Raw genomic sequence first — 17,851 nt, 5'->3', positions numbered from 1 at the left:
TCAGTATCTTCTTCTTTTACTGCTGCTTCTTCTGCTTCTAATTCTACTTTACTTCCTTTTATGCATTTCTGACAATATTTACTTATTCTTAATGTTGCAAAACTTGTAAGGGAGGGCAAATGGAAACGGATGTTGCCACATGCTGGCATGCTGACAATGACCACAATGTACCATAATGTAATATACAGTGTACTGTCTCAACCTCTTGGAATGATTCAACAACAAAATTTCATTCGTAACACACAGAACATAAAAGTAGACACATTCTACAATATGTTCACGATTCACATTCACTCATGAAGAGGCCTTGCCACAGAACTCTCTTGCTGTTCGTTGAAAAAAATTACTGCACAGGGCTGTTATTTTTTTTTTATCTATAGAGATATTTTCGCAAATGAAGAGGTCACAGACATTTTCGTGATATCTTGTTTTCACAATTTGACACCAAGGCTATTGTTAATTGCATTATTAGCCTATCGTATGGCGACATTTTTGCATGTTGTTAAATTCGAGGTCCAACAGCGATTCGCGAGATTCGCAAAAATCAAACCCTCACGAAAATAACAGCTTATACAGTAATTGCTTTTATTGGTTTGATTAGACCTAGAAGATAACACAAAGATGACAATAAACAAAACAAAACAAAACATGAGGCAGTCAATCTTTTCAATCCAGTCATGGAAAGGTTATCACATAAGGTGACCATAGGCTGTGTGTACTTCCCCAGAATGTGTACTAGTATTAAACAAAAAGGAATAGAGAAACACAAGCATTTGACGTGTCCGGTAATGAACAGGGTATTATATGATTTATAAGCACAGGAATGGATCAAAGTGCTACTAGAATGATATGCAAAAACATGAACACATACAGGCAACCTAGCCTTCATGTAAATCGAATCCAAAAGGACTGATGAAAATCCTTCGACTCATGTAAAATTTTGACCAACAAAATAGAATTGACACATGCTTATATCCATCTGGGGCAGAACTTTTCACTGACTCAGCCAATTTTTCGACCTGTGTGAGGTCAACTTGGGCGAGCTCGGCTGCACGATACTGCACTGGATGATACAATCATCAAAATCCAAGACTAGATAATAACATTAATGCGGAAGAATGCATTTTTCATTTTTTAGAAAATAATCTTTTTATCTACAAATATACAAGTTGAATGCAATTTCAAAGTTTACCAAAATCTACAGGCATGTGTAACAAATTACATTTTGTTCTTTGCCAAAAAAGAAGAAACAAACATATTATATCTGTCAAGTCCATGCATGAAAAATTGATTTTGCACTTTGACAAACAAAAGTAAACAAACGTATGATATTTGTCAGGCATTAAAAAAAAAAAAAAACACTTCAAATTTTCTTTGAAAGGAAATACTGTATACGCCGAATATTTCGCAAGGTTTCTACTTTTGCGAATTTCGCGAGTCAGGTGCTATTTGCGAAATTAAAGACACACGAAAATGTTGACTCTGATCCCGATATGAATGTGACGTACGCATATACACTTCTCCGTTCAGTACAGGACTCCACGATCGCGAATTTACCCACTCGCGAAATCGTCGGGAACTCCCGATTCGCGAAAATTTAGACTTGCGAAATATATGGCATATACAGTAGACATGAAATGGGAAGGAAATAATTATTGCTCTATAAATGTCCAATGGATTATATGCTCCTCTTTGGTGGAGGGGGGGGGGGGGGGGTGGGTGGGAGAGAAACCAGTTGTTGAAAGATACAAACTGTATGATGCCCCATCCATGGGGGAATCTATGAACACATATGTCCCTACACACTTGTACAAAACTTGTGAATGGTATTAAAGTACTGTGTGATAAAAAACAAGCTAATATCGATGCATGTAATTGCCAGTACTCACACCAAATACTCCATAAAGAACGCACTTCTTTTTTAAAAAACTAATTCAAGATGTATACTCTCAACAAAATTGCCTGATCAACAGGTGATTGTGCAACTTTACGGGCACAGCGATCACATATCTGGCCCCCATCCATGGACACTCCTTGCAAGAAATAAGTCTGGCTTTATGCGACACCTGTCTTCACTTGCAAATGTTTGAGTGTGTGTGCCCCTGTCACATGTGCTTCCATGAGTGGCTAGCACCATTCTTGAATGCTCGCACAATATTTACGGGATGCTCTGGTTAATAGCCGACGCAACTACGATGAAGAGAGCACCAAGCACTCACACTTGAAAGTCGAACAACCATCAATTAGTTTTGCCGCTCAAAATTGTCCTGTTAGCGTTTGCCTAAAGCCTTTACAGAGGTCACGTGCATCCACAGTTGAAGCTCGTGTCAGGCTGCTTGACCTTGTCGTAGTCGCATCCCACGCACGTCACGTGATACCACGAGTCGCAGTCATCACACTGGACCTGTAGCGACCAGACAAGACAAGCTTTTAACCTTTTAGTATACACATTCACACATTTGTTGTGCTGTACACTTGTATATCAATGCCGCATATCCTTACTTCAAATCAAAACTTCACGCCTAGCGGTTACTGTATGTAGATGGGATGGGATATTTTGGTAATGATTTGAAAACCAGTGGCTTATCCTTGAGAATATTAATTATCAAAAAAAATGCAAACATGCAGTCATAAAATCAATTTAGACTGAGAGATGGAAGAACTTTGTTGAATGGTTAATCAAAGGCTATGAGAATAGATATGCAAAGACCAAAGGATTTTAAATTTGGAAGCCAATAATCTTTGAGGGAGGAAAGGGTGGGAAAAGGAAGGAAGAATTAAGGATTTTAACTGTTGCGACTGAAAGAGTCAACACACACACACACACATATGGAAAAAGAGCATGGCTATACACTTCTGCAGATTGAAAAACAAACACAAAATATTGATGCACACTGAAAATTTTATTTTGAAGGCACAATCATATTTTGGTTCAGAAAATGGAAAAAATTGACATCTATGAACATGTTAAACAAAATTCCAGAAAAAATTAGCATTTAGAAAACATATTTTCGATTATTTGATGAAGGACACAGTAACACTAGCTTTAACATTGTAAAAACAACAGGCACTAGTGAATAGCTCTGAGAATAGATGAATGGTCAGAAGGGTACTGGTATCTGCAGTTTCATTCACTCAACAGATGCCAGAAACCAGTCTATGAAACCATCCAATATCCCCCCCCCCCCCCCCCCCCCCGCCCCCACAGGTGTAGGCTTACCCACGATACAGTGAGATCTCGTGGTCTGCAGCAATCGGGGGAATCACAGGGCTGAGGGACAAAGTCGTCCACGGCAACGGCCGAAGATGAGGAGGCAGCGGAGGCTGGAATGTGTTTCTTCTTGTGACTGTGGATGTGTGTTACTGGTCTCCCTGGAAAGAGGGATACAGGAATAATGAAGAGAGTGGTTATGCCACATTGTGGTCCGCCATTACTATAGAGGGGCATGGAGAGGCTACTGTACTTACTTTTTATTCAAATTCATGAAATTCTTCCGTTGAGATGTATTTCATTGCAACTGATCGTAGACAAATTGCCCTACATCAGCATTTTTTTTTTTTTAAATCATGGCTACTACTAAAACACTGATCAATTCAATGCTTATATACGTCGATGTAGGGCAATTTGTCATCAGTTTCAATGAAAAACATCTCAACGAAAGAATTTCATGAACTTGAACAATTATGCAGTACCCGCTGCATGCTATAAGGATTAAGACCAACTCTTGCTGTTGGGAAGAAGCTACATAGGTGGTCTAGTGGAGATGACGCCTGTCCAGAGATCAGGTCGTACATTCGAATCCTGCTCGAGTGGGTATGCCCATGATTTTTTTTTTTTTAAATATCATGGCTACTATTAAAACACTGATCAATTCAGTGCTTATTTACATCGATGCAGGGCAATTTGTCAATCAGTTGCAATACCTTTTATTGCTGTAGTGCAGACTATTTTCTCTGGAACATTCAGCACATATTCTCTGCCTACACATCTGCATCTGGCAAACTCTGGTTGCATCAAAAGAAGTTTTGCTTCTTTTGTGTCGCTTCAATGTTGCCCAGAGATGTTGCTCCTCTCGGAAAGAGCAGCCAAGCCTTGCATGAGGTTTACATAGTACAACTGCTAGAGTGTGGACTCGCAGTATGCCCTGCATAATCTGGGCAACATTTTAATTTTAAGAGGATGGTATAGTTTTGGTTGAGATGGGGATTAAGATTATAACTTTTTGTGAGATAATTAGAAACCACTTATATGAAATATCAAAGAGCACAGAATTCTAAGAGGAATTAAAAGTTTATTTGACGAAAAATCGGTTTTGAAATGGCTGAGATATCCAAAAACAAAGTAAAACACAGTGGTCCTGATAAAAGGTGGGACCCATCACGTAATCTTTTAGTAAAAAGTGGTGGCCCAACATCTACTTCTGGTGGCCTCGGGTCACTGGACCACTGGGCCACCACTAATGTTGAGCCTTGCATCCATTCAATGTGGATGGACCAATGAATGAACGATTACACAGGCCATGCCCACCTCTCCTCTTAGTTCTTCCTCTGGAACTTGTGGAAGAGGAGGGGGCTCCCTTCTGTGAGGACTTGCCCTTGGTTGCCCTCGACGACGTCGCTTCAGACTTCTTTTTCGACGAGGAAGCGGAGCCCGCCCCGCTGCTGATTTCCATCTGACAAATGGCGTTGACTCTATCTTGGATGGCAGCCACCTCCTTTTCATTGTCTGCATCTACCACAGGTGACCATTCCAAGAGGAGAAATAGCATACACATGTTTCACATTCCTGGGCCCTGTTTCACTATTGAACATGGGAAGCCAAACAATGAACCCAAAGTTGGGACAAATTCAATTCATATCTAGTTAGGAAGTACAATGTATACCTAGTCATTCAAGATGTGTATTCCATATTGTGACAAGGCAGGTGCACTGATATTGTTCCCAAATGGCTAAGTGAAACAGCTCCTAACTTCTGAGGAATGATTGATCTTAAAATTGTCCCTAAGATCAGCTATTAAAATTGAAGTTATGTTTGATTTTAGAGCTTAGTGGAAAAAGGCCCTTGGTCTCTCTGAAAAACAGCAAAACAGACAGACAGACACACAAATATTTTTGATGACTTTTTGTCGTGTACAATTACACATTGTTAATTTCATTTTCTGCCTTGGAAAGCAGATCAATAGAATATAATGGTGTTCCTTCTGGATTGCACTGAAGTCATCCTGGGTGCTACGAACACAAAATTTACATTATGTATTCTGGTTAATTTGAAGTTTTCATGAGAATGTGATTTGTCAAGATGACAAAAGAGGATATCCAGAAGTGAAAGTCTCTGCCCAGTTGAATGGAAGTGCTAAAATTTAGATCTAACTTGGCATAGTCAACTGGCTATGTTGAATTACAGTGTAGAATACTAGATATTCCAGAAGCTCAACTCCAGTGAATAAAGAGGAAGTACAACTGAGTATAACATGTTTTCACCTAGCTTCCTTGTAATGATAAGATAACATTAGAGCATCCAACATTCAGAGGAAACTCAACTTTACGAGGAATAAACAGCAGATTGACACAGAAGGTAAACCACATGATACAATCAAACCTGTACATAGAAGACACTCTACTTGCACGTTGTAAACATATGAACTGACCATTATAGATGAGTGTCCTCTATAGCCAGGTTGGTGGCCAAATTCCTATCAGCATGTAATGGCTGTACATAATGTACCATAAATGTCCATATTTTCACTCAATTAATTTTTTGAGCTTAGCAGCTCAAAAACATATTCACGGGTTCTTGAATTTGCTCTGCACTATTGTCAACCCATTCAAAATGTGCAGAGAAAATTGTGAAGATACTACTGTGGGGTTTAGAATTCATGCTGGCCAAAAGTAGTGTGAAATGCGCAAAAATTTATGCCCTGAAAAAATTAGTGTGTTTACAGTATGTCATATGCATGTTTTCTGTACTTGCTTTCTGTTTGTCTATAATATTCAACTTGGGTCTGGAGTGGGATTTTGCTTAAAGAAATGAATTAAAAAATGCATCTGTTTACTCACCGGGTTCAGACTCAAACTCAAAGACTGCTTCAGTGGAGTTGCCAGCCGCTTTCGCATTTTGGTTCTTCTTGTTGCATCGCGCCTCGTCCTCTCTCTCCACCCCATCTGCTACCCCCCTCCCCCTCGCTCTCTCTTCATCCGCCACATTCCTATTGACGGAATCACCATTGGTAGGACTGGCTCCATGGCTCCTGACTGGGAAAGAATAGATGACAGTGACTTTCCCATCGTCGCCGTGAATCATCCTCATTTCCTCCCCCATAGCCTCGGTGATGATCGGCATCACGCGGTCCGCATCCTTCGACTCCACAACCCGCACGACGGGCTGGTGCATCATCGGAGGTGGGGGAGGCACTTCCTGAGCGGCCCTGGGTGCCGTTGACGCCGAGGTCTCGTCCTCGCTCCTCTTGTGATTGGGCGAGCGAAGCAGTTTGCCCTTCTGCTTTTTCGGAGACTCCGACGAGTTCTTTGAAGGGCTCAGTTTGGCTGCTTTAGCCGACTTCACCTTTGTGATATCCACATGCTCCAACTGCAGAATCATGTATGATGCAAAAACAGAAAGATTAGATATGAACAACATGAGAACACTTATCATTCACGAGAAAAGTGTGGTGGAATACTGTTCACATGTAGAGCCCTTTGCTACATTCACACGAGGAAACTTCCCAAACAAGTGGCAAGTTCTTCAATCAAAGTGACTGGTAATCAGTCTGCTTGGCACTGATAATGCAAGCATGGATATCAATTCAAATGAGGACTTTACATCATTCAGCAAAAATAAAAAGGTAAGTTTTCAGAGAGATCCAGCTACCACATCTGACTTCAAAAAAGTAACAGCAGGTGGTCTTCTTGTAAATAAATTTTTTTCTGTGATTGAATCTTTATTCTTGATAAATGTAATTAACATCACTATCAATACTTGCCTCATCATAACTCTCTTCATAATTATCATTACCTTTGTCCTTACAAACTATAATCATTGGTATAGCTGTTATCAAGTTTCTTTGTTTTTCTCTTCTTATCCTCCTACTACTTTTGTTCTATTCCTTCTCCTCTGTCCTTTTTGTCCTTCTTTTCCTTCTTCCTTTGTTTACTCTCCTACTCCTTTATCTCCCTCTTCTACTTCTGCTTCTCCTTCTTCTACTACTTCTCCTTCTTTTTCTTCTACTTCTCCTTTTCCTTTTTCCCCTCTCCTTCTCAAACTCCTTCATTTTGTTTTATTCTCATTCTTCTCCTCCTCCTCCTTCTCATAGTTCTTATTCTTCTCCTAAATCTTCCTTAATTCTCCTTCCTGTTTTCCATCTCCTCATCCTCCATCTCCTTTTTATCCTTCTTCTTCTTCTCCTCTTTCTCCTCCTCCACTGCAGTATTTGCCCCTCTTCTTCTCTCTTTCTTCCTCCTCCTCCTCCTCCTTCTCCTCCTTCTCCTCCTCCTCCTCCTAAGTGCACATTCACATAATCACCATTTCACCATCACAGTCCGAGCTAAGTGCAACACTCACCACAAAACGGAATTCCGAGTTGGGCTGCTGAGCGAAGCTCCCATGCTTAACCTGCACACCCTGGATGTGCCCAAGGGTCAGCGTGTCCCCGACCTCCATCTTAGCTTGGTCCTTGATCTGCCGTAAAATATGCCAAACACTTCCATAATTTGATGTGAAGGATATTATTTGTTCTTCCTGATTTTATCAATATTTCAAAAAAAGGACAATTCAATGAAGATTTAGTATGTAAAGGCCACAGGAGACTTTCTAGTTGATGAAATCATTGCACACCTCAAAATGCAAACATGTGGTTGCTACTGGTATCACTGTTTGATGAAATTATGTGAACTATCTTACGGTAATTTTGATCAGAGCTTGATGTAAGCTCTAGTACTCTTTAGTGGAGATTCTGATTTTACTCATTTACATCGACTTAAACAGACTGTGGAATTGCACATTACAGGTAATATTCTGATTGGACTCTACATCAGAATGGCTCATACCTACAAACTGTATCAAAACACTTAGGAAGTTCTAGTTTAGCTCAGTTCAAGATAAAAAGAAAATATTTCTTATATTAACTGGTCGACACAGATACTGGTCAGTGATTGGTCATGTTGTAATCATGTGACTAATGCCAAGAGGATTTAAATTGTTTTTTGGCTGCAGTGTCATCATGTTAGGTATAACCCAGACTTTGTCTGGCTGTTGACAAGGCCAGAATGAAATAGCCCTGCAGGCAATAAAATAATTTCAATCCTCGTTGCATCACTCCACGGAAGACCATATCGTCGCTGGGGCGACAAGACCTCGTATAATCTACAAAATGTCAAATGTTCAGGAGAGCCAAAAAACATGGCGGCCAAAGCACTATACCGAATGGGACAGCCGTTCCTTTGACGTGGCATGGTGGCTTCATTTTTGGGGTAAGACAGTTGGGATTTGGACAAGACATCACTTAACCGATTATTTGACCGTAAATGCAAAAAAAGTCATTTTCACAAAAATTGCAGATACAAGGTCTTGTCACCCCAGAGACGATATGATTTGATCAAATAATGCCTTGTTTATCAACAACACTCGACAGTCATTTGGGAGTTATATTTTCCCGTCAAGATAATGTTTTCCCTCAGCGCTATGTGCCTCAGGGGAAAAAACATAACTCCTGCGGGAATGCCACATGTTACACTTTATGTTACACTGTATAATGATACTGTACAGACATCATTACAGATCAGGGGCGGATCCAGGAATTCTGTAAAGGGGAGGCGCCTTTGCAAAATTAAAGGGGGTGCACGCACCCCTCTCATTTTTTTTCTTTTTCTTTTTTTGTTTTAACCCAAAATAAAGAGGGAGTGCGAGCCCAGTGCACCCCCCTCTGGATCCGCCACTGCAGGTGTAGATATCTACATGCTGACTAACGGTCACCTTAACATCATTGATGAAAGTCCCGTTGAGGCTCTTGTCGATGACTGTGATGACGGGACTCTGGTTTTCATCCGTTTCTATGACGATCTCGGCGTGTTGTCTTGAAATCAGCCTGGTATAGATCGTGGAGTCCAAGAAGAAATCTACCACCGTCTGGTTCCTCCCAAGAATGTTCCTTGACTTTTGAAGCCTATGGAGATGTCAGTAATAAATATTCATTAAATACTACCGTAAATATCCTGGCACATCATAAACACACAATCCAGTAAAACAAAAATTGGAAAAAATACTTAAATCTTGATAAATCTGCAGGTAAGGAAAAAAAAAATCTTTAACAAAAGTTTTTAGAAATATGAAGTTTTACTGATCTGTACTTGTGTAATGTCAGGTGTTCTTAAAAAAGAAGGCCCAATGTGCACTGATGGCTGTGATACCTTGTTAACTGTTGGCCCTCCAGATAGAAGTAGCTATACAAAAATAGATGGTGGGTCATGTTAATTACTATACATTGTACTCCATGCATGGATAATAAACTGAAAATTATGTACGGACGATGGTGCGTGTTTGCCCCTTGCCCGCATGCCGGATAAATCTATATTACATCAATTTATATCTACGCATGCCTTCATATTTGAATGTTGGCACAATCAGTAAAACAGCAGAGGGCAACTTTGCAAGCTTATCATGCTTTATTGGGGGAGGAACATTTGAGAAAGATTGACCCCTAAGAAGAGAACAAGTAACTGTTCGGATCATATTGCCTCATTCAATTACACATGAGACAACATCGACCCAAATTCCATTTTCCAGAAAGCAACATATATCAAGGTACCGGTACTCGAGGACATTTCCAGAAGATGTCATCCGATCACAGACACTCATTTTAATCCTTAACGTTATTCAAAACGAAACTGTTTAAATCTTGGATTAGTTGGAATTAGGTTACTAAAGCTTAAGGGCTACCGGTACCTACAAACACAGCTCGCTAAACCCTTCTAACCCCGGGGCGCTCCTTGTTCGGGCTGGTCACAGTTACTGTAAAAGTGGATATTTTCACGCGACTAATTTTTCGCGCTTGGCCGGGTGAGAAGAATTTTGCGTGTTTTTAATTCTGCAGAATCAAGACAGCAACCACTGAAACATAGATCCTATAGACCGATTCTGTGACGCGCTATGTGTATTTTTGGCATGGGCAGCGCCATTACTGCGGTGTCTTAGCCGACCCCCCCCCCCCCCTCCCCTACCCCCTTCCGCGCGCAGAATGAAAAACTGATCATGGTTGTTTTAGCCAATAGGCGTCTCGTACTGAGTGCACGAACGCTTGCTTAGTGCGCGAACTTTTGTTACATCAAATGCGTGATAAACATGTTGCCCGGGGGGTGGGGGAGAGGAGGGGGGGTCGGCTAAGACACCTCAAAATTAGCTCATGGCTGCACCCAGTGCCACAAATTGTCTGCTGCCCTCAACGAAACAGAATCGGTCTGTAGCATGCAAAAATATTCTTGTTTTTATTTTCGCGCTGGTTTCTGGTTGCGCGAAAATTACCACTTTTAACGTTACAGGTACAGCACTGCCACTGCACTGCCACTACTGGCTAAACGGTAAACCCTGCCCTGCCACACTTGCAATCTATCTAACGTTACGTGAAGATGGAGGTGTGGCACTTGGAGGTAAATCTATATATCAAGGTAAATTCATGTTGTTATTGTTTTAACTGTTGAACGAACCTGAAGACATCTTTCACTCCCTCGCAGCTCGGTTTTGCACCAATCCGCCGGAGCCTATACCCCGATGGGATAGGTGGGCAGCTCGCCGCCGCCGGGCTCGTCTGGCGTTGTCTTCCAGCTGCTGCCGATCCATCTCCACCGTCTACGAACTCAACAGCTCGTTTCGATTCCACCGTTTCATCACCATCATCCATGACAAGATTGAAGGAGAGTTCACTCACTACGCATTTGCTTCTCGTAGCTTCTCAGGTTCAGGTGTGATGATGACAACTGGAGCTCTGATGCGTCAAAGTTTCGTCCGTGGTTCCCTTTGAGGGTAGCAGAAATTACAGAATACTGCATGAAGTCAGACAGTGTACTGTACGTACTGACTGTGGTATGAAATGTGTAGTACACACGGCTTTCACGAATGGATTTACAGTGCAGTACAGTGGCAAACAGTGGAATTATGGAGCGCCATCTAGCGTTCGGAATTCATTGGACACAAACAAGAAGTGATAGAGAAGAGGCGTCTAAGTTTATGTTCGATAATTTGGCGCGTCAGTGAGAAATCATGAATATTAATTTTTCGCAACATTTTAATACTCGTACGGTACAGTGCTGACGTGTCTTATCATCTCATCCGAAAATCATAAATTGCGCGCAAAATAACTAGTTTTGCCGGTCACTTTCATACTTTTTTTCATTCAAATTTATGAATGTACATTCAAATTCACAAAGCTAGCGCACGCACGCGAAAATAATATTCAGGCATTCAAATGCAGAATCTGAGGGATGAAATTCATTCATGGGAGCTCTTTTTCGTTTACGTCTAAATCACATTCACGCATGGGCGTTCAATTCCCAAAATGTGATCACTGCATTTTGTACTCGTGCATTCAAATTCACGCGACGTGTTCAATTTCCTACTTCGATCATAAGATGGATTTTTAAATAAGTGATAATGAATAGGGTGAGGATTGGGGGGGGGGGAGAATTATCGAGCCAAAGTGCACGTGGTACACCGGTATACATAACCCATAAGGCTTGCATATTATTTGCCAATGATTGTTTAAATGGTTCTTTCTTTTTTTTTTTAATTCAAGAAATGTTAAATTGTAGGGACCACTCAGCAGTGCATCCAAGCAACACAAGGACGTACTCTCCTTGACGACACCGCGCGTGCACCGTAAAAAGGACAACACCCCAACATTGATGACCACACGTATACAATGCATCAATTTAAAGACAAACTAGCACATAGTCTCATTGCACATAGTCCAGCAAAAGTAACCAATAAGATAGCAATAAACAACAAACAAGAGGCGTACAATTAATGTAGACTAGTTTCAATGTAGTCGAAATTATTTTTTTTAAGGTGTCATTCAATCTTCCCTAAATTATATGGTCGTTTGTTATCTCTACAGTGCAATGTGTCTGTGCATGCCTAAAGCGGGGTTCCCACTATCGTGCGATCTATTGCGAACGCCACGATTGGACATTCGTAACTGATCGTGGAAAATTTGTTGAACTCGTCTGAAATTTCACGTTTGGATACGAGGTTATGCGAGTCAATACGTGTTGGTACGCTTGGATGCGATATGGTCACGATTGGTCTATTTCAAGCGATACGATCTGTCACGATCTGGTCTGCCGTTCAAGTACGATCCGACAGGATTGTCCTGATTGAGTTCACGATTGGTACCGATCTAACATGACCATTACGATCAGGATCCCCGATCTGGTACGTGCAGCAACGTACTGATACGTTCCAATACGAATACCGCGAACCAATACGGGCTGCTGAGATAAGATACGATATCTTTTACGATCGGGATCAGAAGCGACCCCCATTTAAGGCGCGATTGGACCCGAATGGGAATATTATAGTCCGGCTGACGATGGATTTCATTGTTTCCCTTAAATTATGCAGAGTGATTAGGCCTATTAATTTTATCCACAACCATTGATAATGGCAAGGTTTGACAGGTTGACGACGATGACAACTTAACCTTTGCAGTATTGCTAATGACGATTATGTTATCAGAGAGAAAGCAGCACCCAGGCTAGCCATAACCTCAGATATTCCCTCGTCTAATATTAAACGTAAAGAAATTAATAGATTATTAAATCGACATGCTCACCCTCCCCCCTCACAAAAAAAAAATGAAATAACGAACCCAAATACATAAGATCAGATGATTGCCCCTCTTCCCCAGAAAAAAAACCAGCAAGACAAAATGACCTTTCTCTCCAATACATGAAGAAAATGATTATATGATGAAATGGAAGCTAAGAAAGAGGATGGGATCATTTTAAATGTTATGTAACATAGTATTACGTGTTATATACGCTCGATATAAGAAAGTTGGCCGAATGGATAGTATTGCTTATGTGTTCGATTTCATATTCGCAAAGTGTATGTATCATATGCCTTTTTATTTTAAAATGTCGTTATCTCATGCGTTATCAAAAGTTTGGTTTATTCGGCTTGATTTAGTGTTTAACTTAACAATGTTTAACATAACTGATACACACACATAACAGAAAAGTGACTCCCTAATCAAAATGATGTCACTTTTTAACAAAAAAGGAGGTTTTACGCAAAATTATTTCGCAGGGGTATATTGCTACACTTATTGAATAACTAACTGTGAAAAATAGTTAGAGTGATCTTCATTGTCATAATCATATGAGTGATCTCACATCCACGACAATGGTCACTTTTACATTTGCAGTAATAATGAGAGTTGAAAATAACCATTTTCCTCTAAAATTATGTTCTACCAAACATACAAAAAAAGACATTGAAAAGTGTCAAAATAGATGTAAAGGGGTCAAACGATGGCTGATGAAACAACAACTATTAATTACTATGTACAATACACAAACAGCAGGATACTGCACCCCCATCCAAAAAAAAAAATACTCTGTCATATACTTTTAAAAATTAACCATTTGCCTTTGATATGTACCCATTCAAGCACGATTCATTAAATTATTCTCATCTTTGTACTGACGTTAGTCAATACGTGCAGACATACAATTGCCATTTTATTTTTGCTCATTTTTTGTTTTCGCTACAAAAGTTATCCCATATCCTGTTTTGTGTGTCTGTATAATGGTAATAGCAACTCATTAATGAAAACATCATTAACATAATGTATGAAAACATCTAAAAATCTGTAATACAACTTTCATTTTATGAAATCATTAAAAAAATGATTTTGATAATGTACCTTCAAATTACAATTAAACCCCATAAACACCGTCATACAATTTACCGTTTGGAAATAATAATCTAAAGATGCAGGCTACCACCTATCAGAATACAAAATAAATCAATTAATGAGTGAAATAAGGGCAAATAGGCAAAAAATTATAACGATAATAAGCGGAAGTGAAGTGAAAAAGTCGATCCCGATCAACACGATTAAGAAGCAAGATTAGAAGAGATTCGCTGCGTTTGGATACGATCTTAGACGATCTGATGCGATGATCACGATCAAAAACTAATCGTGTTAATCGCAGAAGATTTTTGAACCGTCCAAACTTTTCCTACGATTAACGCGATTGTCACGATTGACCTTAAGATCTGATACAATCTGATAAGATCATCACGCTTGCTGCACGATTAAGTCCACGATTTCAATCGTGGCGCCAATCGTGATAGTGGGAACCCCGCTTTAATATATACCATTTTCCTCGTCATGCTTGTAGAATGAACAGGTGGACCAATATGGCAAAATAAACAACTTTTATCATAAAGCCCGATCTATTCAGAGGTAAGTGAAAAAGGCACACGTAGGCTATAAACACGGCCAAAAGCTATCAAAGGCCCTAACTTTAATGAACCTAGCTGGCATGGCTTTTGCAGCTAGTGATCAATTATGATTGATGCACTTATTTGGAACATGGTTGCCTTTTCACAATTTCGAATGACCGAGGAGATTCCATCGCCGGCATGAAATGAATTTGATGATGCTCATCGCTGAGATGAATGCTCCTATCTTAGATTTGAATTACGCAAATGAAGAATATTGCTCCGATAGTGAATTTGAATGACCGGATCAGTTAGATATGATTGTTGATTCAGGGCTCAGTGCGAGTAATGGGATGGAATAATGCGTGAAGTGAATGCTCGGTTCCTAACCTTAAATTGCAATTTACGATGGTCTCTAAAGCCTATAATGATAGGCTTGTAAAAAGCGCTCAATCTACCTGAAAAGATATATAGTCACGAATTGAATGAACAAAGGCTAGGCTATATGAAGGACCTATTAGAAATGACACAGAATACAGAAGAATTCGATTTTACCACAATTAGTGTTTCCTTCTTCTTTTTTTCTTGTACATCGATACACCCAGTATTATATATACCTCTCTCTCTCTTAAAGAAACTCTCGAATAATGCATTGTTTATTTGGAAACGGTCTATAGGTCAAGATAAAGTGAAATGCTCTCTCTTGTTTGAATAGTTTATATGTGGATTTGATACGGTCGAGATTCGATCTTTCTCTAAAGCTCAAAACTGCTGTGGTTTATAAATAAACTCATCGTATATATATGCTTCCTTTTTAGGTGAATATAATAATAATAATAATAATAATAATAAGGTCTTATTTACCCAGGGTAGCCTCTTCAGTGTTGCCACTGCTCTACCAGAGGGCCCTGCTATTATTATTACCCTAGCGTTGCCAGGTACCCATTTATACACCTGGGTCGAGAGGGACATTGTGGGTAAAAACATCTTGTCCAAGGATGTAAGCACTGGGCGGGATTCGAACTCACGGTCCTCCGTTTGGGAGTCGGGAGTCTTATCCACTATGCCACAGCGCCCCCAAACAATATAAAGAATTATAGTTTGTTAATATCCTCAAAGTTTCATTTCCATGTATTGACCACTTGATTGTTATTCAGTGTAAGACTGTATATTTTGAACAAATTGAATCACCAACTGAGCAAAACTGAAAGTCCAGAAAATTCTAAGCGTCGAAAAAGTTTCAAAATAAGCCTCTGTCACTAAGGTGTATGTTAGATTCTCTTGAGAAGAAGGAAGTAAAGTTGAATAAGATAATATGTATAAATAAATCAAATGTTGACTGGACAAAAATCCATAACAATTGTGAAACTCACAGTTGAGGTTTTCTTCATCTAAGTTGGTTTTTTTTTTCCACTTAGCTATTGTCACATATGATTAATTTAATTAATTTCTTGTATAAGGTTGAACTGAGGGACAAGCAACTGCGTGATATTTTGTAATAATGAGCCTAAATCTCACTTCATCATTTTTTGCGAGCTACTTAAATTGTATACGAAATGGCGGTCAACTCATTAGTAGCCATACAAATTTCAAATAAGCAAAATGTAAGAAAAATTTTACCCCTGCAGGATTTTGCCCCTTCAATGCTTGAAAGACTCTTTGTTTAAGAAAAAACAAAACCAACTACAACAACACCAACTGAAAAAGTGTATATCTTGTGGACACGATTTAACAAAACACAGTAGACAGGAAATCCGTCTGTCCAGAGGAGTTTCTCGGCGGAACAACAAGTCAGGAATTAGATTCCCGACGGTAAAGTACCGGTAAGATACAGACCGATCTTTCGGTCAAATAATGTAGATGCAAATTTCAAAATGTAAAACCTTCCTGTGATTTCCTCATTTCTTTTATTCATTGAAATACTGTACTTATCACGCTTTACAGGCACTAGTACTTTTAGTGTGGTTTGCAGGGGCGTCACCAGCTTTTTTTCAAGGGGGGTGCGTTTTGACACTAAATGTTTACGAGATTTTTTTGACAGACATTTGGAATATAGGAAACTCTCAATCCCCAGACTTTACTGTTTTTTTTAGGGAAACCAAGCGGGGAAAGGGCACCGGCGTAGCTAGGATTTCATCTTGGGGGGGGGGGGGGGGGGTTAGTAAGCGAAGGAGCGAGCAAGGGTGGGGGGAGGGTGTGGAAGTGCCGGAGGGGGTTGTATACCCCTATAAATGGATTATGGAATGACGGTGTGAAACGACAAATTACTGGCAGCGATATCAGGAGAATGGCATAACGACTACATGCGAGCGAGGGGAGCGAGCGAGCTTGAAAATTTTGACATTTTACAGTCCAAAAACTGCCGTTTGTAGCCATATTCTTTTGCTTTGTAAATTAAGGGGGGCGCCCGGGCGCAACTGCTGGCAATTACTGGCAGCAACATCAGGTGAACTGCATAGTAATTAAATGCGAGCGAGCAAAGAGAGCGAGTTCGGAAATTTTGACATTTTACAGTCCCAAAACTGCCATTTGGAGCCATATTTTTTCGCTTTGGAAATAAAGGAGGCGTGGGGGCGCAACGGGCGCAACTGCCGGTAATTACTGGTAGCAACATCAGGAGAATTGCATAACAATTAAATGCGATCGAGCGAGCGAGCGAGCTTGAAAATTTTGACATTTTACAGTCCAAAAACTGCCGTTTGTAGCCATATCTATTTGCTTTGGAAATTAAGGGGGGGCGCACCGGGCGCAACTGCTGGCAATTACTGGCAGCAACATCAGGTGAATGGCATAGCAATTAAATGCGAGCGAGCGAAGAGAGCGAGCTTGAATATTTTTGACATTATTTTTACAGTCCAAAAACTGCCATTTGGAGCCATATTTCTTCGCTTTGGAAATAAAGGAGGGGTGGGGCGTAACGGGGCGCAACTGTCGGTAATTACTGGCAGCAACATCAGGAGAATTGCATAACAATTAAATGCGAGCGAGCGAGCGAGCGAGCTTGAAAATTTTGACATTTTACAGTCCAAAAACTGCCATTTGTAGCCACATTTTTTTTTTTTTTTTTTTTTGCTTTGGAAATTAAGGGGGGGGGGGCGCACCGGGCGCAACTGCTGGCAATTTTACTGGCAGCAACATCAGGTGAATGGCATAACAATTAAATGCGAGCGAGCGAAGAGAGCGAGCTTGAAAATTTTGACATTTTACAGTCCAAAAACTGCCATTTGGAGCCATATTTTTTCGGGGGGGGGGGGGGTGGCGCACCGGGCGCAACTGCCGGCAATTACTGGCAGCAACATCAGGAGAATTGCGTAACAATTAAAATAATGCGAGCGAGCTTGAAAATGTTGACATTTTACAGTAAAAAACAAACAAACTGCCGTTTGTAGCTATATTTCTTCGCTTTAGAATTTA

General features: G+C 40.2%; 1 protein-coding gene across 1 annotated transcript; it reads right to left on the bottom strand.

Annotated features, from left to right (window-relative positions):
- Positions 1-2,059: 2,059 nt before the first annotated feature.
- On the bottom strand, positions 2,060-10,988 carry LOC139721949 (uncharacterized). The gene is made up of 7 exons (XM_071633272.1): positions 10,696-10,988; positions 8,969-9,158; positions 7,559-7,675; positions 6,058-6,586; positions 4,529-4,732; positions 3,221-3,372; positions 2,060-2,404 (listed from the first exon to the last, which is right to left on the bottom strand). Exons 1-7 carry the CDS (start codon positions 10,887-10,889, stop codon positions 2,300-2,302), a joined length of 1,491 nt encoding a protein of 496 aa, XP_071489373.1. The 5' UTR covers positions 10,890-10,988; the 3' UTR covers positions 2,060-2,299.
- Positions 10,989-17,851: the final 6,863 nt, after the last annotated feature.

Source organism: Diadema antillarum, unplaced genomic scaffold (genome assembly GCF_040938485.1).
Source record: "Diadema antillarum isolate AM-2024a unplaced genomic scaffold, OU_Dant_1.0 scf00000153, whole genome shotgun sequence".
In the NCBI taxonomy this organism is placed as follows: domain Eukaryota; kingdom Metazoa; phylum Echinodermata; class Echinoidea; order Diadematoida; family Diadematidae; genus Diadema; species Diadema antillarum.
This window is presented reverse-complemented; position numbering and strand designations above follow the sequence as displayed.